This window comes from Rattus norvegicus, chromosome 15 (assembly GCF_021556685.1).
Source record: "Rattus norvegicus strain SHRSP/BbbUtx chromosome 15, alternate assembly SHRSP_T2T, whole genome shotgun sequence".
Taxonomy (NCBI): Eukaryota; Metazoa; Chordata; class Mammalia; order Rodentia; family Muridae; genus Rattus; species Rattus norvegicus.
The window spans coordinates 24,620,456-24,640,734 of NC_141548.1; the positions used below are offsets into that span (position 1 = coordinate 24,620,456).

The 20,279-nt window shown below is 45.6% G+C and overlaps 1 protein-coding gene across 1 annotated transcript in view; it reads right to left on the reverse strand.

Moving 5' to 3' along the window:
- The window catches only part of Dlgap5 (DLG associated protein 5), a 30,494-nt gene extending 12,983 nt beyond the window's left edge, over positions 1–17,511 (reverse strand). The window contains exons 1-11 of the mRNA NM_001135802.1: positions 17,464–17,511; positions 15,213–15,448; positions 12,478–12,665; positions 12,216–12,278; positions 10,839–10,923; positions 10,622–10,747; positions 9,035–9,105; positions 7,923–8,179; positions 5,830–5,924; positions 5,222–5,348; positions 448–533 (exon numbers count right to left, since the gene is read on the reverse strand). Of these exons, the coding sequence (NP_001129274.1) occupies positions 448–533; positions 5,222–5,348; positions 5,830–5,924; positions 7,923–8,179; positions 9,035–9,105; positions 10,622–10,747; positions 10,839–10,923; positions 12,216–12,278; positions 12,478–12,665; positions 15,213–15,447 (1,333 nt within the window). The 5' untranslated portion in view covers position 15,448; positions 17,464–17,511. The remainder of the gene's footprint in view (positions 1–447; positions 534–5,221; positions 5,349–5,829; positions 5,925–7,922; positions 8,180–9,034; positions 9,106–10,621; positions 10,748–10,838; positions 10,924–12,215; positions 12,279–12,477; positions 12,666–15,212; positions 15,449–17,463) is intronic.
- Between the last annotated feature and the right edge of the window lie 2,768 nt (positions 17,512–20,279).

Below are 20,279 nucleotides of genomic sequence, written 5' to 3' on the forward strand. Positions count from 1 at the left end.
TGTGTCTGAGGACAGCTACAGTGTACTCATGTAAATAAGTAAATCTTTAAAAACTACAAAGTTGGACAACACAGGAGTTTTAATTTTGAAATGAACAGAAATAAGGGCTATGGATAGAACTTGATGTTCAAGTATTTGCTTAGCACATACAAGACCCTGGGCCGAATCTCTTTTACTACTACTACTATTACAACAACAAAAACCAAACACACACACACACACACACACACACACACACACACACACCCCTTAATACACAACATAACACTTTTTGTGGTCAGGTGTGACCCTGTAAGCCCTTGGGAGGTAAAAAAGGATGACCTGGAGTTCAAGGTTCAAGTACAGAGTGAGCTCTAGGTCAGCCTGTGCTGAGAGAACCTCTCTACAACTAAAACCAACACAATGACAACAACAAAAGAAGCAGAACTGAGATAGCCTTTTTCTTACCATCATCGGGAATGTCCAGTTCTAGCTTCTTCTCCCAGTCTAGGCAGTGTGAGTTTAGTCTGTCAGTTTCTGATTGGAGAATTTTTCTAAAATTATGATATACATGTTAGTGTTCCAAGTATTGCCCACAATAATTCAATCTTACCATTTTGACATAATACATTAAGCTAAAATGGTTTAAAACAAATCCCAGAACTCGGGACGCAGAAGTTGCTGATCTCTGAGTTCGAGACCAGCCTGGTTTACAAAGTGAGTTCCAGGACAGCCAGGGCTACAGAGAAACCCTGTCTCAAAAACCAAACCAAAACAACCAAATATTTTTTAAAAATCAGGTATTAAAAAAAAATGAGGGGTTGGGGATTTAGCTCAGTGGTAGAGCGCTTGCCTAGGAAGCGCAAGGCCCTGGGTTCGGTCCCCAGCTCCGAAAAAAAGAACCAAAAAAAAAAAAAAAGAATAGTGACAATAGTAATTGTGGAGACTTTATGTGTAAGGATTTAATGAACTATACTAAAACTCATGAAAGACACATTTTCTGTCATTGTATACTTTGTGTATGGCCATTCCTCTCTCCCTAAAACTCACATTGGGTGCATGATGCCAAGATCCCCCCCCGCCCCCCTCCGTTCCAACCACCACTCCTAATGTTCTGTTCCCTGTTCAGAGGCTCACTAGAGTCTAACGAGTCTGGTGTCTAATTCATACTCACACATGGTTCTTTTTGGAATTAAGGACAAGCCGAGTGCCAAAGGCTGGAGATAACCCTGTGAGGTCTGTGGTTAAAGCTCACCATGCAGTGCATCCCTGCAGGCCTAGCACTTGAGGGAGGAGGAGCTCTCTGCAAGTGAAAAGCCAGCATGGTCACCTATTGAGTGCCGCTGGCACAGCCACAGAGCAAGACCCTGGGTCAAGGAAGAGGTAAGAACAAACAATCCACTCTCTCCAGTAAGGGTGAGGCCTTCAGTACAGAGGCTGGTGATTAGATGGTGAGTCTTGGTCAGTTTTGCTCACAGACAACATTTGATGTCCAGAGACCTTTTTGCTGTTGTTTCTCTGTGCAGCCCTGGCTATACCAGAGCTCACTCTGTAGACCAGGCTGGTCTCAAACTCAGAGATCTGCCTGCCTCTGCCTCTTAAGTGCTAGGATTAAAGGTGAGTGCCACCACAGCGCAGCTCTAGAAACTTTTTTTTTTTTTTTAAAGAGATCAGGACTCACTGTAGAGTCCTAGCTGACCTTGAACTCAAATATCCTCCTCCCTTCGGCTAGGACTAAAGGTGTATGTCACAGCCTGGCTGAAGACGTTTTTGATTGTCACTCTAGGATAGAGCTGCTCCCAACACCCAACAACGTGCAGATTAGACCCCAAACAAGAAGGACGCAATCTCAATGTGAACAATGCTAAGGCTGAGACCTGACGTAGGAGGAGTTAAATCTGTGCTCATACACACACCCCACAGTGCACACAAAGAACCGAGAGCAAGGTCCCAAAGGCACACTGACACTCATGTTCCCAGACATTGTAGCCAATAAAAGATGGACAGGAGCCAAGTGCCATCACAGCTGGGTGTGGTGGCACCAGAGTCAGAGACAGAAGGATCCATCGACATTGGAGACTGCTACAGGGAGCTCTGGGCCAGTCAGGTTCAAAATGTGTAGAGTGAATTTTAAGCCAGTCAGGAGAACACAGCATGGTGCTGTCATGAACAAGAATAAGAACAAAACAAACAACAGAAACACAGTTGACAGATCCAGGGAGAGGCAAACTGTGATTCATATGCAGTAGCACGTTTCTTTATTTACTTTCATGTGTATGAATGCTTGGCCCTTGAAGGACAGAAGAGGGTACGGATTCCCTGAAGTGACAGCTGGTTGGGGGCTGCCATGTGGGTGCTGGGGACCAAACTCCTCTGTAAAAGCAGCAAAGTACCCTTAATTTCTGAGCTCTCCCTCCAGCCCAGCCTCCCACCCCCAGTACTATCCAACCATGAGAAAGGACAACAGCACAGGTCTGTAATCTCAGCACTTCTTGGGCACAAACAGGAAGACTGCCCATGAGTTGGAGACCAGTCTGGTCTACAAAGTAAAGTACATGCCAGTTAGGACTACACATTGAGATCACAACTCAAAAATCAATCAATCAATCAACCAACCAATCAATCAATCAATCTTAAGGACACTATGCTAAGAGGAAGAAACAAGTCACAAAAATGAACGCTGGTTTGGGGTGGTAGATAAATGTCTAAAATCCCACCAGTCAGAAGGCTGATGCAGGAACATCTCCTGCCTCACCAAGTCTGGGCTACTTGAGACTGTCTTAAAAACAAATGAAGGGGGCTGGGGATTTAGCTCAGTGGTAGAGCGCTTACCTAGGAAGCGCAAGGCCCTGGGTTCGGTCCCCAGCTCCGAAAAAAAGAACCAAAAAAAAAAGAACCAAAAAAAAAAAAAAAAACAAAAAAAAAAAACAAATGAAGAAGGGGTTGGGGATTTAGCAAGCGCAAGGCCCTGGGTTCGGTCCCCAGCTCCGAAAAAAAAGAAAAAAAAAAAAGAGGCTGGACAGTGGTGACGCACACCTTCAAGCACGGCTCTCAGGAGGAAGAGGCAGGTGAATTTCTGGGAACTCAAGGCCATCTTGGTCTACAGAGTAAGTTCCAGGACAGAAGGACTATGAAGAGACCCTGTCTCAAACAACTCTCCAATCTCCCCCCAAATAAATTAATTAATAAAGGCAAATAGTGTGTGGTTCTATTTAATTGCACGATGCACTTAGTAGAAAAGATGGAGACAGAGACTAGAAAGGCGCTTGCTAGGGGCTCTTAGGAGAAATGGGGATCTGTCTTGATACAGAATACAGGAGAAGAAGGTTATGGAGATGGTGGAGGTGATGGCCACATGACACTATGAGTGTATTTAATACCTGTGCGCTGCACACATACAGTGACACTTACATGATGTACCCCTTACCTTAATAAGAAAAACTAGAAAAATACCAACAAACTCAGGGGAGATAAAAGGAAACGAAACAAGGCATGGGAGGGTCGACTCCCTGTGCACGCGCTCAGTGTGTAACACACAGCCTGAAACCCAAGCCTCCCAAGCGCTGGTTTGCAGGCGTGAGCCTCTGCACCGGGCTCAGCTCTGATTTCCTAAAAGAGAAGTTAGGCCTAGAGATGTGCTCAGTGACAGAGCACTTCCACAGCTCACGCACGGCTCTGGGTTTGACGAAACAGTGGAAAGCTCAGAAATGAACGGAAGAAAAAGGCTTAGTTCATTCAACAGACAGACTTAAGACACAAGGACTGAGGTAATGAGGGCGGGGATGAAGCTTAGCCCTGACATCACTTAGCTGGATGTGTAGTCACCTCAGGGTCTTAGGGCATCGAAAACTAGGGACACCTCTAGACACTCTTACATTATAATTGTAGAAGCAATTCAAGTGGCTGCTAACACGAAAGGCTCAGAAAAGGATAATTAAAATAGAAGAAGGCTGGCTTGTCAGTTAGGAGTGCTGTTTGATTCTCAGCACCCACACAGAGCTCACAGCCCTCTGCTCGCTCCACTTGCAGGGGATCTAAAATCCTCTGGTGTGGCCTCTGCAGGTAGCAGCCACACGCAGTGCACTGGCATACGTGTAAGGCTAGCATACGTGTAAGCATGACAACTACATATATAACATGCCGACCAACCAACAACAGAGGTACCACAGGAAGATGGCATGTCCTCTAGCTGGATGACGAAGCTCAAACACTGCGAGACCTGTCCTGGGGAAATAACAGCAACTTCCGACACTGCTGAGGGAATGGCATGGGAATCAGTGTTTGCTTTGCATTTTCAAAGACGGTCTGGTCTCAGCCCTGACAGCTGATGACTTCAGGGGGATAGAAAGAGTCGGTTCTCTTTAAAGGTATGACTTCTGGTAGGTCGAGTATGTTCCAGTGGACAGTACACTCACAAAGAGAAGTCCTAGGTTATTTAAACCAATAAAAAAAGACTTGCTGGGGTTTGGAGGCACGTACGGACCAGGAAAGCATTAAAGAATAAAGCTGGGGTGAATCTGGTAAAAATACATTGTATGGAATTCGCAAAGGATTTTAAAAAGAAAAAGGCAAGCTCTCATGCTTCCCCAGTTGTTTGGAACTTGTTATGTAGCCAAGGATGGCCTTAAATTCCGGATCCTCCTGGCTCTACCTCCAGAGTGCTGAGATTACAGGCCTGGCCCATTTATTCAATACCTAATGGATGCCAGGAGGGACACTGCCGAATGACACCTCCAGCTTTTCTCTTTTCAGTTTTGGCTTCAGCTGAACCCCGTTTATTCACACCAACTGAGTCCCACCAAGTGAGCGGAGACAGAGCAGGGCAGGTGGGGTTTGTACCCACGCACGAGAAAGTTCTTCAGGCGCTAGAACAGGATGCCAGCAACACTTACCACAGACGAGAACAAAACAATAGACTGTACAAGACTTAAAGGTGTTTGTCCTGAAATGCAGTATTTATCCCTTAAAATATTAACAAAACAAACAAACAAACCATCAAACAAACAGAAAGCCAGTTAAGGCCTGCAAGGAAGAGTCAGACCCCAGGGCTGGGAAGGAGACTTCCCCTCACACGTGCCACTCTGACTAGAAACCATCTTTACGGCCACCTGCATGTGGAAGACATCCAAAGCCAGTTCCTCCCCAGCTACCGTACTCAACGTCTGTGCACACAATCCAACACTTCAGTCTGGGACGAGCGGCCTAGCCGTGAATGCCAAGTCTTACAGTAACGACCACAAACCTGAAATACGGCACGTCGTGCTGCGGCTGACCCGTCTGACCGTCACCTGCTTCAGATGATGTGATTCCTTTCACTGAAAGGTGATCTGAATTTGGTGTAGACGCGTCCTTCTGATTTAAGCCACGTTCTACGGCACGAACAAAAACATTCATTAAAGACCAATTCATAAAGTGACACTTCCCCCCTCCCCAGGAGACTTTTACAGTCCTGCGGTTTTATCTAAACTCTGTCTCCGCCTCGGTCACTTTCTTCACATCTCCTCTGTCATGGCTGTTAATATTCCTGTGTCCACGCGTGTGGAGGTCACAGGTCATCTACCAGCATCAGCCCTCAAGCATGCTCTCTGCTCTCCTGTAGTTCTGAAAGGGTCTCTTCCCAAGGCCTGGAAAGCCACAGCAGTGTCTCCTCCTCCCAGGGTGAGCCCCGCCCACACCCAGCTCTGCCCTTCCGATCCAGAGCTTAGTGGCTGAGCAGCCTCCCCAGAGCTCCTCCTCCTCATTTCCCAAGCCCTGGACACAACACAAGAACTACACGGTGAAAATGAGCTCACATAAAATTCTACAAAATCGTAAGCCAGAGAAGTGACAGTGTTAATTAAAACAACATACCTTTCCTAGAGTCTGTTTGTGAATCCAAACCAAATTGTGATTTATTTGATTCTTGCTGTACCAAGACTTCATTTGCTGTGTCTTGAGCTGTGGCACTAAAAATAGGCAAAAAAAAAAAAAAAAAAAAAAAAAATCACAAAAAATGAAGTCCACATATATGTATGTATCTAAAAGATTTGAAAGTGTTGCTTAAAAAAAGAAAAAAAAAAAAAAGGATAAAATAGAAAAGTTTGCTTTTTAGAGAGCAGGCCTCATTATGTAACACACACAGAGTGGCTTTTATTTAATAAATTTCTCTTCAGATGGGGCGATACATGCCCTTAGCCCCAGCAGAGGATTGGGTGTTGGCCACAGATGTCCAATATCATGGATGCTGGGATAAAAAGACACCTTTTACGGTTTCTTGTTTGTTTTTGACATGATATCTTGCTATGAAACTGAGAGTGGCCTCACACTCTCAAACCTCATCTTCAGCCTTCCCAGCTAGTACCAGCCAACCTGGCTTTCTACCTTTATAATTTTTTATTCTGGGGGCTGGAGAGATGGCTCAGCGGTTAAGAACACTGACTACTCTTCCAGAGGTCCTGAGTTCAAATCCCAGCAACCACATGGTGGCTCACAACCATCTGTAATGGGATCTGATGCCCTCTTCTGGTGTGTCTGAAGACAGCAACAGTCAGTGACAGTTAACTCACATAAAATACAATAAATAAATCTTAAAAAGAAAAAAATGCTTACTATGACTGGGCTAGTGCATCCTAGCACTCTGGAGGCAGAGACAGGAGGATTTTTGTGAGTTTGAGGCCAGCCTGGTCTACAGAAAAAGTTTCAGAATAGTCAGGGCTCCACGAAGAAATTCTGTCTTAAAAAATTTTTTAAAAAAGCCTATTCTGGGCAGGAAATTTTTAAACAGTAATGAGACTAAGGCAACTCTATTAAACTCGTTACAGTAGAATCTAAAGATGTTCAAACTCTTAAAAGACTTTTTAAAGCTATCAGCAGCTGCGGATGCTGCTGAGTGATTCCTAGTAGTGTACAACAACAACCTGGTCTTTGCGGGCAGGGCAGATCTGCCTTTTCCTCTGAGGGTTCCACTTGGCCTTCCTCTCCCCAGTGTACAGATTTCCTATCACTAGAGGTAGCTGACAAGAAGGCAGGCAGAAGAGACCAGTGGCTCCCGGGTTAAGAGGACCTATTGCTCTTGCAGGGGACCCAAGCTCAGTTCTCAGCACCCACATCAGGTGGCTCACAACTGCCTCTAACTAGCTCTAGGGAGACCTGATGCCTCTGGCCTCAATACTAACGAGCACTGACATACAAACATGAGTATGTGTGCACTGCACATGCACACACACACGCTCGCACACACACACAGACAAAGACACACATAATTAAAAATCATAAATGATTTCCTAAGACTGCTTAGGCCACAGAGTGAGTTGCTATCTCAGCCCTACCAAAAAAAAACAAAACAAAACAACAACAACAAAAAAGAGACAACAGAACAACTACAGGGCTGGAGAAGTGGGTCAAGTGCGTGTAGCTCTTGCAGAGAACTCCGAGTTCAGTTCCCAAAACCCACAGGCAGCTCACGACACCTGGAACTCTAGCTCACTTCACAGGCATCGCACACACGTGGTGCACTTGTATACACAAAAGCAAAACACCCATGCACATAAAATAAAGCTCTACAAAGGTAAATAAATTAGGTAAATATTATTTACAGGTTATGATTAAGTCCCTATTAAAAGCAAAAAGCACTAGCAATAGTGCCTAGTCTACAGAGCAAATCCCATGACGGCCAGGGCTACACAGAAAAACTTATACCCTACATATTTATGATGAAGATAATTCAGAGGAAATTGCAAAACTATCAGATATTATCGTAGGCTTCTGAAGAACTTTTCTCAACAATTTACTTTTTTTTTTTTTAAACAATTTACTTTTTGTGATTTATACCCAGCATACTTTTACTAGCTAAACACAGTGCAGAAAAAAAAAAAAGCAGAAATGTAGAAAGGCATTTGTTACCCCTTAAAAGGAAAGTGCTCATTATTAAGACTATTTGTGTGTTAGTATTTGTGTCTGCTTACACTTCTGGTCTTAAATGGTTCCAGTCACAACTGGGCGTCAGGAAAGCGTTGGCACTTCTGGGACTCAGGGGAGCCACTTGGTAGGTCTTCAGACCACGTGGGGGCTGAAAGGCACAGCGCTCAGGGGCGAAGGACTCCCTCTCTCTCCCTTTTGCGGGCACTGTCTCCTGCAAGCTTTCCACTTCGTTTGTCACACTGCTCTGCGACTGCAAATGCTTCTCTTCACTTCCCAATGCAATGCCTTGGGAAGAAATGATCTAGGGAGAAGCCAGCAGCACAGAGTTGGAATTTCTCTCCCAGGAACTCGTCCAACCATTACAAAAGGACACAGATAACAAGAGCAGCTACAGAAAAGCGAGTTGGACCCTGTGGTGGCTCGGTACTTGAGAGTGACAGCTGATCTTTGGAGAACTAGAGAGAGGAGGGGTCCCAGCAGGCTCACCACTGCCTCCAACTCCGGCTCTCTTTAAAAAATGTACACTTGAAATCAGAGGGTTAGCGATACTAAGCCAATGCTGTAATTCAGAGCCAGTCCTTATTAATCCATACCTTGTAGCTATTATAATAAAAATGTATTAAAACTAAAATGGAAAAATCCAACTAACAAAATAATGTTTTTACCAAAATTACATGAAATATTGCAAGTCTTTGAGAATGAGGAACCTAGTATTTATTGACCGACTCCTGTTCTAGAGGACCAAATGCTTTGTAAAAATAACCTTGGATTATGGGAGCTGGGTCAAAGGCTCTGGTTAAGAGCACTGGCTTCCTTTCCGGGCACCCAGAGATTCCTAGCCCACACAGGGAGCCTCACAACCACCTGAAACGTCCATTCCAGGGGACCTGACTTCCTCTTCTGGCTGCTCAGGCACCAGGCACACAGGGGGCACAAAGTCTATGTGCAAGCAAAATACCCATAGGCATAAAATAATTAAAGATAAATAACTAACTTAAAAACAGCTTTAGGTTGTAAATAATATCTTATCACCAGAACAACAGCTCTCAGTGTGAGAGGATGAGGCCAACCAACAGGAAACAGCATGTTCTTCCGAGGTGACTCAGTGCTCCCTGACAGCGAGGTTTGGCGCTGGGAAGTGAGGCCTGCACCCTACCTTGTCCAGCTCGCCTTCTGCTTTTCCGGCAGGTCTCCCTCTACTTGGTCCCCTTCTTTCTGATCCGTTCTCTGAAACAGAAAAGAAGTAGCGTATCCACTTTATAACATCAATGCTGCAGACTAAAGTGCTAGGTAATCTGGCAGAGTTTGGACGAGACAAAAACAGGGACGCATGTCTTCAACTTTTATGATTTCAGTCACACCAGAAAGGGACAAAAACGAATGAAATTTCCTGTGAAATACAAACCATCCTTCCAAAATAAAATGTTTCCTTTCTCTTCTTCTGTTTGCTAAATGAAGACTTATTTATGAAAGAAAACACATCTTACTGTCAACACTAAACCAACCAACAAAACAGACTCACATGCCTGTAACTGCAGCATTCCCTAGGGAGCCTGAGGCAACAGGATCGAGAATGCGGGCTAGCCTCGGCTACACGGTGAGCCCTCGTCTCAAAGAAACCAGACTCAGAGCTCCGGTTGAGGACGTGGATTGCTCTTACAGAGGCTGAGTCCCAGCACCCACATGGAGGTTTACAAGCACCTATAACTCCAGTCCCAGAAGATCAGATGCCTTCTTCTGGCTTCCAGGGGCACCAGTCCCGTGGTACACAGGCATACAGTCAGGTAAAGCCATAACACATAAAGTAAAACTAAATCTCAAAAAAAAAAAAAAAAAGCCAGCCAGAAAGAAAGCTACAAGAGGCTGGTGCAGCAGTCCAGCAGGTAAAGTGCTTACTGTACATGTGTACTCGCAAGGGCCCCGGGACGCCTAGAAAAGCTGTGAGCTGCAGCGCTCATCTACAGCCAAAGCTAGGGAAGCGAAGCCTGCTGGATCCCTGGAGCTCAATGGCCGGTCAGTCTAGCTGTACTCTCAAGCTCCAGGTCGAGACCACACCTCCCAAAGCCAGGTGAAGAGTGACGGAGAAGAAGCCCACTGTCGACCTGTGGCCTACACCCCCATACACACACACACCCCCATAACACACCCACACACCCATACACACATACAAACACACACACACACACATACTCATAGACATATACACACACCCCCACACATACACACACATACACACCCACACACCCATACACACATACACACCCATACACATACTCATACACACACCCCCACACATACACACACACATACACACCCACACACCCATACACACACATACACATACACACACACATACACACCCCCACCCCCATACACACCCCCAACCATACACACATACAAACACACACACACCCCCATACATATACACACACACACCTATACACACATACATCCACACATACACACCCATACACATACTCATACACACACCCCCACACATACACACATACACACCCCCACTCCCATACACACCCCACCCATACACACATACATCCAAACACACACAGACACAGATACACACACACCCCTCACCCATGATCCATTAACAGTTTCGTACTTCAGCGTGCATATCCAATACTTTTTATATTATTAACACACCATATTTCAGGGCCATGATCCTTTTTTCTTTCTTGGTCTTTATAAACTGTATTACATATGCATGCAGACAATGATCTCTTCTTACCATTGGTGGCTCTTGTGACTGGCTTTCTTGTGGTAGATGGCACTGTTCCAGCCATCTGCTTGGCCCTCTGAGTAGCTGCCACTGATCCAGCCGCTTTCCCTGATGTGGGACCCATGGGCTGCATAACTGGGAAAAACGTTCTAATCAGATGCCTTTTGTCATTCTCGAGTCATTCCCAGGGCAGCACCAACTTGGCCATCATCACTAATATTCCTACCTTTTTTCTCTCTGTCTAATGGTTTTTTTTCAGAAATTTGTCTTTGGCCGAATTGAGCTGCCTGAGGGATATTCCTGCTCCCAGTCTGTGAAGAGATTAGAGACTCTGTCATTTAACTGCATAGTAAATCAAAGCGCACTTCTAACTCATAAATTCATCAACTCAAGACTAGCTTCAACCAGCAGGAAGCTGCAGCAGAATCTGGGCTGCATGTGACCCTGTCTCAAAACCATACCAGGAATCCGGAGATGCCACATGCCTTCAATCCCAGCACTAAGGAGACAGAGGCAGGCAGATTTCTCTAAACTCCAGGCCCGTCAGAGCAACGTGAGACCTTACCTCAGAAAACAAAATTTTCTTTATATGCTGATTAGATGCTGAAAATACTAATAAAACATTAACTGTGGCTTTCTTGCCCTGAAATAAGGCCTTGTTGTGTTGTGGGGCTGGCCTCAAGCTCATGTACTCAGGCACATGAGTAGCTGTGAACAGTCAATGGCGTGGGCACCCTGGTCTGGTTATTTGCTCAGTGGTATAGGTGGGATAGAACAGGCCTAATGAGCACAGATCCCCGGCCTCTGTGATTCTCAACACTGCTTGAGAAAAAAAAAAAAAATCAATAGCAAAAATCCCTCAATTTTACATTTCTCCTAAAGACAAAAGATTTGTCCTGGGGTTCATTCACCTCGAGACTACTGCCCACATACAGGCATCTCAATAAGGTTTCCTTGATCCAATCAAAACGTTACTCAGTGGCTGGACTCACGTACTCTCCCTCCCGATATACCATAAACACCTCCGTTTTATTTCTAGGCCCACACTAAGACCCATAAAGCCTCGGCATTTTACTCAGGACTGTGTGTAGCCCAGGGCTAGAGAAGTCACAGGAACATGGCAGTGACTCCAATCTGTTAAAAACAAAACTTAGGTTCCTTACTCGACTGAAGTCGCTGCCTTTCCCAGTAGCAGACTTCATTCTCTCCCAGGCCCCCCACTGGTGTAGTAGAGAACCCAGAACTGTATCCCCCACTGCTCTGTGCTCTCCACTCTGATCTGCACTTCATGCACTTAGCCTAGAAAGCATGGCAGTCGCACACACAGACAGATGGACGGACGGACGGACAGACAGACAGACGGCTACAAAATGGTAAAGCCTGGGACAGGTCACACAGGAAGCGTTTATGCAAAGAACGCTGTGACGGCTTCCTTGGCATGGAGCCACAACTGCTCTAAGCCATCACTAATCTTCATACTTCAAGTCTGATAAATGCACCTCTATGCTTGTACGTCGTTTCAGGCTTTAATGGATGATAAACTTGGAGGGGGAAAATATAATGTCCTCTTCAGTAGTAATTATCTATCCACAATGATACCGACCTTACTCTGTTCCATATGGTCTCTGGCCTTTGATCTTGTAATCCGCCCAGTATATGGAAAAGCCTTTAAACAGCCAAAAGAAGGTCAATTAAAAAAAAAAACAAAAAACAAAACAAAACAAAACATAAACCACACTGGCAAAATGTATTCATGTCTCAGTTTAAAATTTAAATTTTATCCCTAAAAATTTACAGTATATAGACACTGCTAAGTATGGACTTTTTAGTTCCAGAGTTAAGAGAACAATTGCTCATACACGGACCTTTTGTGGCTCAGCTTTCACACCCCTCTGGTCTGCGACAAGAAAGCCGGGTGCGGCAGGCCTGTAGAGACCCACTTTGAACACTTTGGCTTTCTCTCGCTGTTCTTTCAATTTCTGAAGCTGCTTCTCTTCTTTGTATTTCTGGAGGAGCTGCTTCCGTTGGTCACTCAGAACCATTTTCACTGACTCTAAGGGGAGGCGGGTGTCAAACAACAATCCATAAAACATTTCAGACAAAAATATGACATCAACTTTCTAACGGCACACTGTGTCTAACTCCATCTGCTAATACATGCTTTCAATCTTCAACACTCTAATACAGTTATTCCAAGTTCTAATCGTGCTGAAATTATATTATATTATGTATGACTTCATTTGCTCAACTTTTTAAAAATATTGATACACTGATTACTTTAGGCTAAATCACTCAAAGAACTTTAGGAAGGGCCATCTGGTTTGCCTTTTCCTATATGCAACAAGCTTGAAAAATTTCTTTGGGTATCTTTTAACATATGGCTACCATCCATCGCTTGAGAGACTGAAGCAAGAGGAATGCAGGTTTTCTTGACCAGCCTGGCATTAGCAATGCCAGGTGAGACAGAGCTATCTATTGAGACCTGATCTCCAAAACCAGAAGGTTCTTTTGGGAGTCAGGAGTACAGTGCAATGGTAAGCACTTGCTTAGTTGCCTAGCAACGCCTGAGGCCTTGAGTCCAATCCCTAACACCCTGCATGCAAAACCATCTTGGGAGGAATGTGACTCACACACAGAGCCCAAGACGACAGCCTCCCTTACTGGGGCAGCAAGGATATGAGCACCCACAGGTTTTCCTCCTGGGCCCAAGTGCATCTCCTGTCCCAACACTAAGACCCTCACAGGCTTATGATCTTTGGACTGAGAAACATCACATACCCTGGTCCTTTCTTCAGATTTCATCCTCTTTATGAAGGCAACCCTTCACACCCAACATAGATTTTATAAGTTTTCCTGTGATTGGCTCCTGCATTAAATTAGGTTCTTGGACCCTCCATGGGCTCTTGGTTTTACTTATTTCAAGTTTCTTACTTATTCCTAACCTCCATGTTTTTCTATAGGGTAGAAATTACATCTGAGGGGTTCATTAGACTCAAGCCCAAGCTTTGAAGAAACAGTATGTCCTGGAGGATACTTCCAACTCTCTTTGGAACCCGCCCCTTCCTCCACATCCCCTCTGAGCCAGCATCTCACTATACAGCCCTGACTGGCTTTAACATGCCTCTGCCTTCTGAGGACTGGGATTAATCTTTTCTCCTTACATGCCTAGTAGGCATCATAACTCCCACATATGCAGCAGCAGGCTGAATTTATATATTTCTCCATACAAACACATACATGCATATGTACATGATAATAAAAGGGACTTATCGATCTGAGAGGAGGGCTAGGAGGGTCTAGAGGGATGGTGTCTGAGAGGAACTCGCCAAGGGAGGAGGCGAAAGGGAGGTAATTCTACTTTAACTGAAAATGTATTTAAAAAAAAAAAAAGTAAAAATTTAACATGTCCAAAATTGAGCTCTTAATTTTTAAAATACCCGTCCCTAAAGCTACTGCTGTCTTCTACAATAGTCACTGTATATTTCAGTTGTGCTCAGACCAAAAAACAAACCAGCCTTTCAGAACCCTTTGATGCCAGTCCTTTGTTCTGCCAACTCGCTAGACGGGCTGAGACTTCCCCTCTCCAAACAGATTACCACAGGATTCCCGTCAGGTCAGAAAACACAAAACCTGCAACTGTTTTGTCCAGTTCTTATCCCTCCCTCATGTTTCTTCAGAATCACGGTGCTGAATCTGTGAGAAAGTCGGCCTTGGTGATTCAGAATATGATCTTCCGGCCCCAGTATCAGCTGTCACAAAACCAGGCTCAAACGCACTGGGTGTGCGTGCCACATGGATTCTAGAAACTATAAAACAAACCTGCTGGGGCCCAGGAAGAGAGCTCAGTGACTAAAGCGCTTGTCAAGCAATCCTAACAGCACGTGTTCGAGAGCTAAACTCCAGAGTTGTCCTCTCACCTCCTCATGCTCACAGGAGAGCCTGTGCTCCCACACATGACCTCCTCCAAGGAGTGTGAAAAAAGCCCTAAGAACATCATCTCCTCCCATACCCTTGTTCTGTATTTCTGCCATTCAGTTCTGACACTTGCTAAAGAAAGAGAACAAGCTCGGAGTCCAGCGACTCCTGGTTGGAGGGAAACCATTCCTCAGCTCCGCCCCTCTAACTCCTGGCCGTCTAGGATACTATTTTCATTGTTTTCATCTTTTTCTGAGACTATTCTTTTTCATTTATTCAGTTCCTTTCTTTATGGCCCAAACCACTTTGGGCAAATTGTAAGAATGATCTCTTTTCTCTAGGTGACTGGTGAAATATTTTTTTAATGATTTTTTTTTTTTTTGGTCCTTTTTTTCGGAGCTGGGGACCGAACCCAGGGCCTTGCGCTTCCTAGGCAAGCGCTCTACCACTGAGCTAAATCCCCAACCCCATGATTTTTTATTTATATGAGTACACTGTCACTGTCTTCAGACACACCAGAGGAGGACATCGGATCCCATTACAGATGGTTGTGAGCCACCATGTGGTTGCTGGGATTTGAACTCAGGACCTCTGGAAGAGCGGTCAGGGCTCTTCACCGCTGAGCCGTCTCTCCAGACCCTTTCCTCTCAAAGGTACTTAAACTTAGAAAAGATTCTTAACTTACTTGTTTTGGAGCTGGCATTTTCTAGAGTGAGGTCTTGAGACATCTCATGTATATTAACAAGGTCTCTACCTTCCAGTGGGACGTTGACGTCCCTCAAACCAAAGTGTCTGTTTCGCTCATACACCCGGTGCCTGTTTTCCTTCTGAGACAGCGACTTCCTGTGAGCCAAGCTAGTCCTAATCATCTCGATGCTCGAATCTTTCCGAAGCCGACCAGCAAACCGTGACACCGGCATCCTGCCACAAAGGAGGGACAAACACCAACTTAAGTGGAATTTCATTTTATCATTATCAGGTTTCGGCAGCTCATTACTATACCACCAACAAACCCCAGCGAGCAAATCGTGTGAACTCGAGGTCAGCCTGGGCTAAAGAGTAAGATACTCTCTCAAAGAGCAAAATAAGTAAACTAATAAAATCAAGACCAGTCCGTCTCCTATCCCACTTCTGCGTTTCCTTGAAATGAAACCATTACAATGGACACCGGAACTAATATGAGTACATATGAAAGAAGAAAAGTTATCACAGATGAGATACCGTGGCCTATTTGGCGGGTCATGAGTAGGGAGCTGCTCAACAGATTAAAATGAAGCAGAGAAAAACTATACAATATACACAAGAGGCACATGTAAGTGAAAACAGCTACATTGCAGAACAAACCCTTAGCTCCCCCTGGTGGTATAAAAGAACCTTGGCATTTCAACTTCAAAAGCCACAATGGTCTGGGGAGCTGGCTCAGTCATTAAGTACCTGCTCTAATACTCATGTAAGGGCTGGCCACAGCACTGCAGTAATGCCAGGCAGACACAGGAAATTCCCTGGGGTGGTTCTGCCAGCAAGCCTAACTCAACCAAGGAGCTCCAGCTTTAGTGAAAACCTCTGTCTCAAGAAAATATGGAAGATGAAGAGAGGGATAAGGAGAATGAATGTCTGCCCTTGGCCCCCCTCCCCCCCACACACACATGAGAGAGAGAGAGAGAGAGAGAGAGAGAGAGAGAGAGAGAGAGCGCGCGCGCGAGCGCGCAGCTGGGAAGCTGACACAGAAAGCTCAATGGAGTCAAAGCCAGATTGGTCTACGCAGTAAGAAACCCACCTATATCCTTCATTCCAGCATCACCCCACTGTGAGGAAAACACGTCTGTGATTCTAGCCCTTGGCTAAAGCTAGCCTGTTAAATTAAACACAGGGAGACCATAACGGGAAAACCAAAACAAGAGGGCGTGCTCCCAGTCAGTCTCAGCTCCAGAGGAGGATGGCGAGAGCTCCGTTAAAACCTCGTTTTAATCCTCTCCCCACCAAAACAAAACAACGACAAACACAACTACCAGAAAAAGAGTTTAAGAAGAACTTGGTAATACGGTTGTCTTAGATAGGGTGTCGATTGTTGCAAGGAAACACCAGGAGCAAAAAGCAAGTTGGGGAGGAAAGGGTTTACTCAGCTCACACTTGTATGTTGCTGTCCATCATCAGAGGAAGTCAGGACTCAAGCAGGGCCGGAACTTGGAGGAAGGAGCTGATGCAGAGGCCATAGAAGAGCGCTTGGTACTGGACCTCCAGCCCAGGGATGGCTCCCATCCACAATGTACTGGGCCCTCCCTCATTAACCACTATTTGAGACGATCCCTTACAGCTGGACCTCATGGAGGTATTTCCTCAACTGAGGCTCTGATGACTCTTAACTTGTGTCATGGTGATGGTCAAATGTACCTCTCACGTCAGTTCCCTGTCTGCGCTCTCACCTTACTCCCCGGTATTTTAAAACACTTCAAGCTTTTGCCTTTCTCTAAGATTATCAGTTTAATACTCTCAGGAAGTTAAAGAGAAATGACAGCCAGGAAAAGCAGAATCCACTGCCACTTCTGGGCTCTTTTGAGAGGTTCTAGCATCCAGGTCGGGTAGATTCTCGTCTCTAATACTTTATTAAATCTACTACGTTTTTCATGCCAATTCTTTTCCCAAAGGCTTTTTTTGTCGTTTATGTGTGTTTATGTTTATCTCTGTGTGTGGGTAAATGCATACTGGCGTCCAGAGGAAGGTGTCACACCTCTTGACGCTAGAGCTACAAGGAGTTTGTGAGCTGCCTAATGTGGGATGCTGGGAAAGCTAACTGTGCAAAAACAAGTGCTCCTAACTGTTGAGCCATCTCTTCTAAGCCATCTTTAAATTTTTTGGAGACAGAGTCTCATGTAACCCAGGCCACTCTCGAGCTGGCAGGTAGCCACGGAGGACCTTGAACTCTTGATCCCACTTACCTGAAGCAGTTTCTGGATCCACAACAATGCGGCTACACAGAAAACTCCACAGATCCGCAGAAGGAACCCCCGAACCGACCCTCCGCCGAACTGAAACTTCCCGCTGCCAGCCGCTGATTGGAGGGACCTCAGCCAACACTTCCGGAAGCTCCCGCCCCTTCCCCTCGAACGAAGCTTGCGATAGGTTGGTTCCGTGCGACATTTAAATTGTTTGGAAGGCAAAGGGTTGGGAGGGGGAGGCCGAGGAGTGAGGCGGTAAACCGGCTGGGCGGGGAGGCGAGGCACCAAGCGCGGTGGGGCGGGCCTGAGGGACAGAGAACTCCTCTTTCCCGGCCTCCTGGCCGTTTTTTCTTCTTTCCTCTTAAACTTTTTTTTTTTTATTTTATTATTATTTTTTTTTTAGACACGGTCTCACTATATCGTTCTGCCTGTCTGGGAACTCACTATGTAAACCAGGCTGGCCTCGAACTCACATAGATCCTCCTGCCTGTCTCAGAGTGCTGGGATTAAAGGCGTGAGCAAGCATGCTCAAAAAAAGAAAAAAAAAAGGTTTTAAGTAAGGTTAAATGAGATAATTTATTCCTTTTCTGCTTCCCTCTGACAGCAAAATTAACAGCTGCGTTAGAAATCAATCGAGAGGGGTTGGGGATTTAGCTCAGTGGTAGAGTGCTTGCCTAGCAAGCTGCAAGGCCCTGGGTCCTCAGCTCCGGGGGAAAAAAAAAAAAATCAATGGAGAAACAACAACGCACCCATAGACCAAGGCACTTATCCCATGAGATACCAAGAAAATAAAAAAGCCTGGGTCAGTACAGCTATGCTGAGCTTGTGTTTGTAGATTAATGGGTATCAGGTAGACGCTGGGAAGATAAATTAGGAAAACATTTTTAAGTTTGGCTTTTGCTTTTCCCTGCCAACCTCTTGGGACAGAGTACCATGTGCCTGCAACTCTAGCAGCGACGAGACCTCTAGGACATGCAAAGAGAAAGATGAAAATAGATCACTGACATAATATTTATGGTTATGTTAGATCAGAGGGGGGGAAAGCACGGATTTCACGACTAACTGATTGAAGCAAGCTGTATCTAGAACTGGCCAGCCAGGTGCACCTACCCAAGTCCAGATTCCAGAGAGCAGCCCCTCACTGGCGTTTGAGGTGCCTTTTATGGGAAAGGGTTAGGGTTGCTGGAAAACAGCTGTGGAGATAATTGGCTGTTAGCACCTGTAGCACCTGGACAGGAGAGTGGGCGACTGGGGTTCAAGGCTGCCAGTAGGGTAGATAAACGCAGGAACACAACCTGAAGAGGCGGAGTCACCACAGGTGTTCAGGAATTTAGCCAGGCAGAGGGGTGGGCGCACATCATGGGGTCGGGAGTTCAGCAAAAGTTGAAAAACATGATGTGCAGGAAACAGACCTGTACTTGTAAGGTGTAAGGGACTTAAGGATGGAGACTTAGTAACAGTGTGCGAGGATGTGGTTCCTGGTTTGGCTTCACAGTTGTTTAAAAACGCTGAGACTTGGGGGCTTGGCAGTTGAGAGCTTTCTTGCCCTGGCAGAGAACCCAGGGTCAGTTCCCATTGCCCACGTGGTGGCTTACAACTCTCTGTAACTCCATTTCTAAAAGATCCATCACCTCCTTCTGACCTCTGTGGGCACACATGTGGCGCATACACTTAAGCAGGCAAAACACTTATAGGCAGAAAGCAAAATAAATCTTAAAACACTTAATAAACAAGTTTTCTTTCTTTCTTTTTTTTTTTTTTTTCGGAGCTGAGGACTGAACCCAGGGCCTTGCGCTTGCTAGGCAAACGCTCTACCACTGAGCTAAATCCCCAACCCCAATAAACAAGTTCTTTAAAAAAGGAAAGTGCTAAGACCATACTAAGTATGATTGTAATCCCCGCTTTATGGAGGCCAGGGGTTCCAGGCCAGCCTGGTAGACTGAGTTCCGGGGCAGTGAGATGCTATCTTAATCAAAACAAAACTGTTGGGAGCATACGTGAAAACGCCCTGTGTAACCTAAAATCCATTTTGTGTGACTTGGAATATGAGAGCTTGCCTCTCAGAACCAAGCTCCACGTGTCAATAGACCCAGTTGTTTGGTTCCGAAACCCCTGGACAAGGGGCATATTTTACATATCAAAGCAGACTTGGCCTCCTGGTTCTCCCAGCCTCTTTCAGTCCCAACCAGTCCTACCCTGCCTACAACCCTGAACTTTCCAGCCCAGGGGCTCAGCTTCCCTTCTCCCGGAGGCTGTTCCCTACATAATCCAGACATTTTAGACTCCCTTTCCCTTCACTCTTTTCTTCTCCTTCTCTTCTCCCTCTGCATGTGTACACTCTTCTCAGCCCCAACTCCTTTCTCTCCTGGCCTCGGTCCTTGGGGCCAGTGAACTTGCCTGAGAGCAGCTTTCCAATAACCCTGCATTTAATATAAGCGAATCTGGCTTAAATTGGCTCATTTCACTGACAGAGAAATAATTTATCACCAGCCACATGGCAGCTCAGGTAGGAGCCAAGGCCAAGGCAGGCCTCGATATGTAAGTTAGTAAACCACCATTGATCTATGAACCCTGAAAGCACAAAGCTACTGCTCAACGAAATGATATGGAAACTGGAACTTTGGAGATGGTCCCTAGGATCTTGCTCCAGCACTCCCCAGGTGTGGCCTCTCTAGCATCTTCATTGATAACCATGGGTGAAAGGACTTGAGATTAGCTCATGTGTGGCTCTGGTGTCAGTGACCTCTGGACTTCCACTCCTGGCATGGTCCCTGGGCTCACATTTGCCCTCCTGTCAATGCTGGCCTATACTCTCA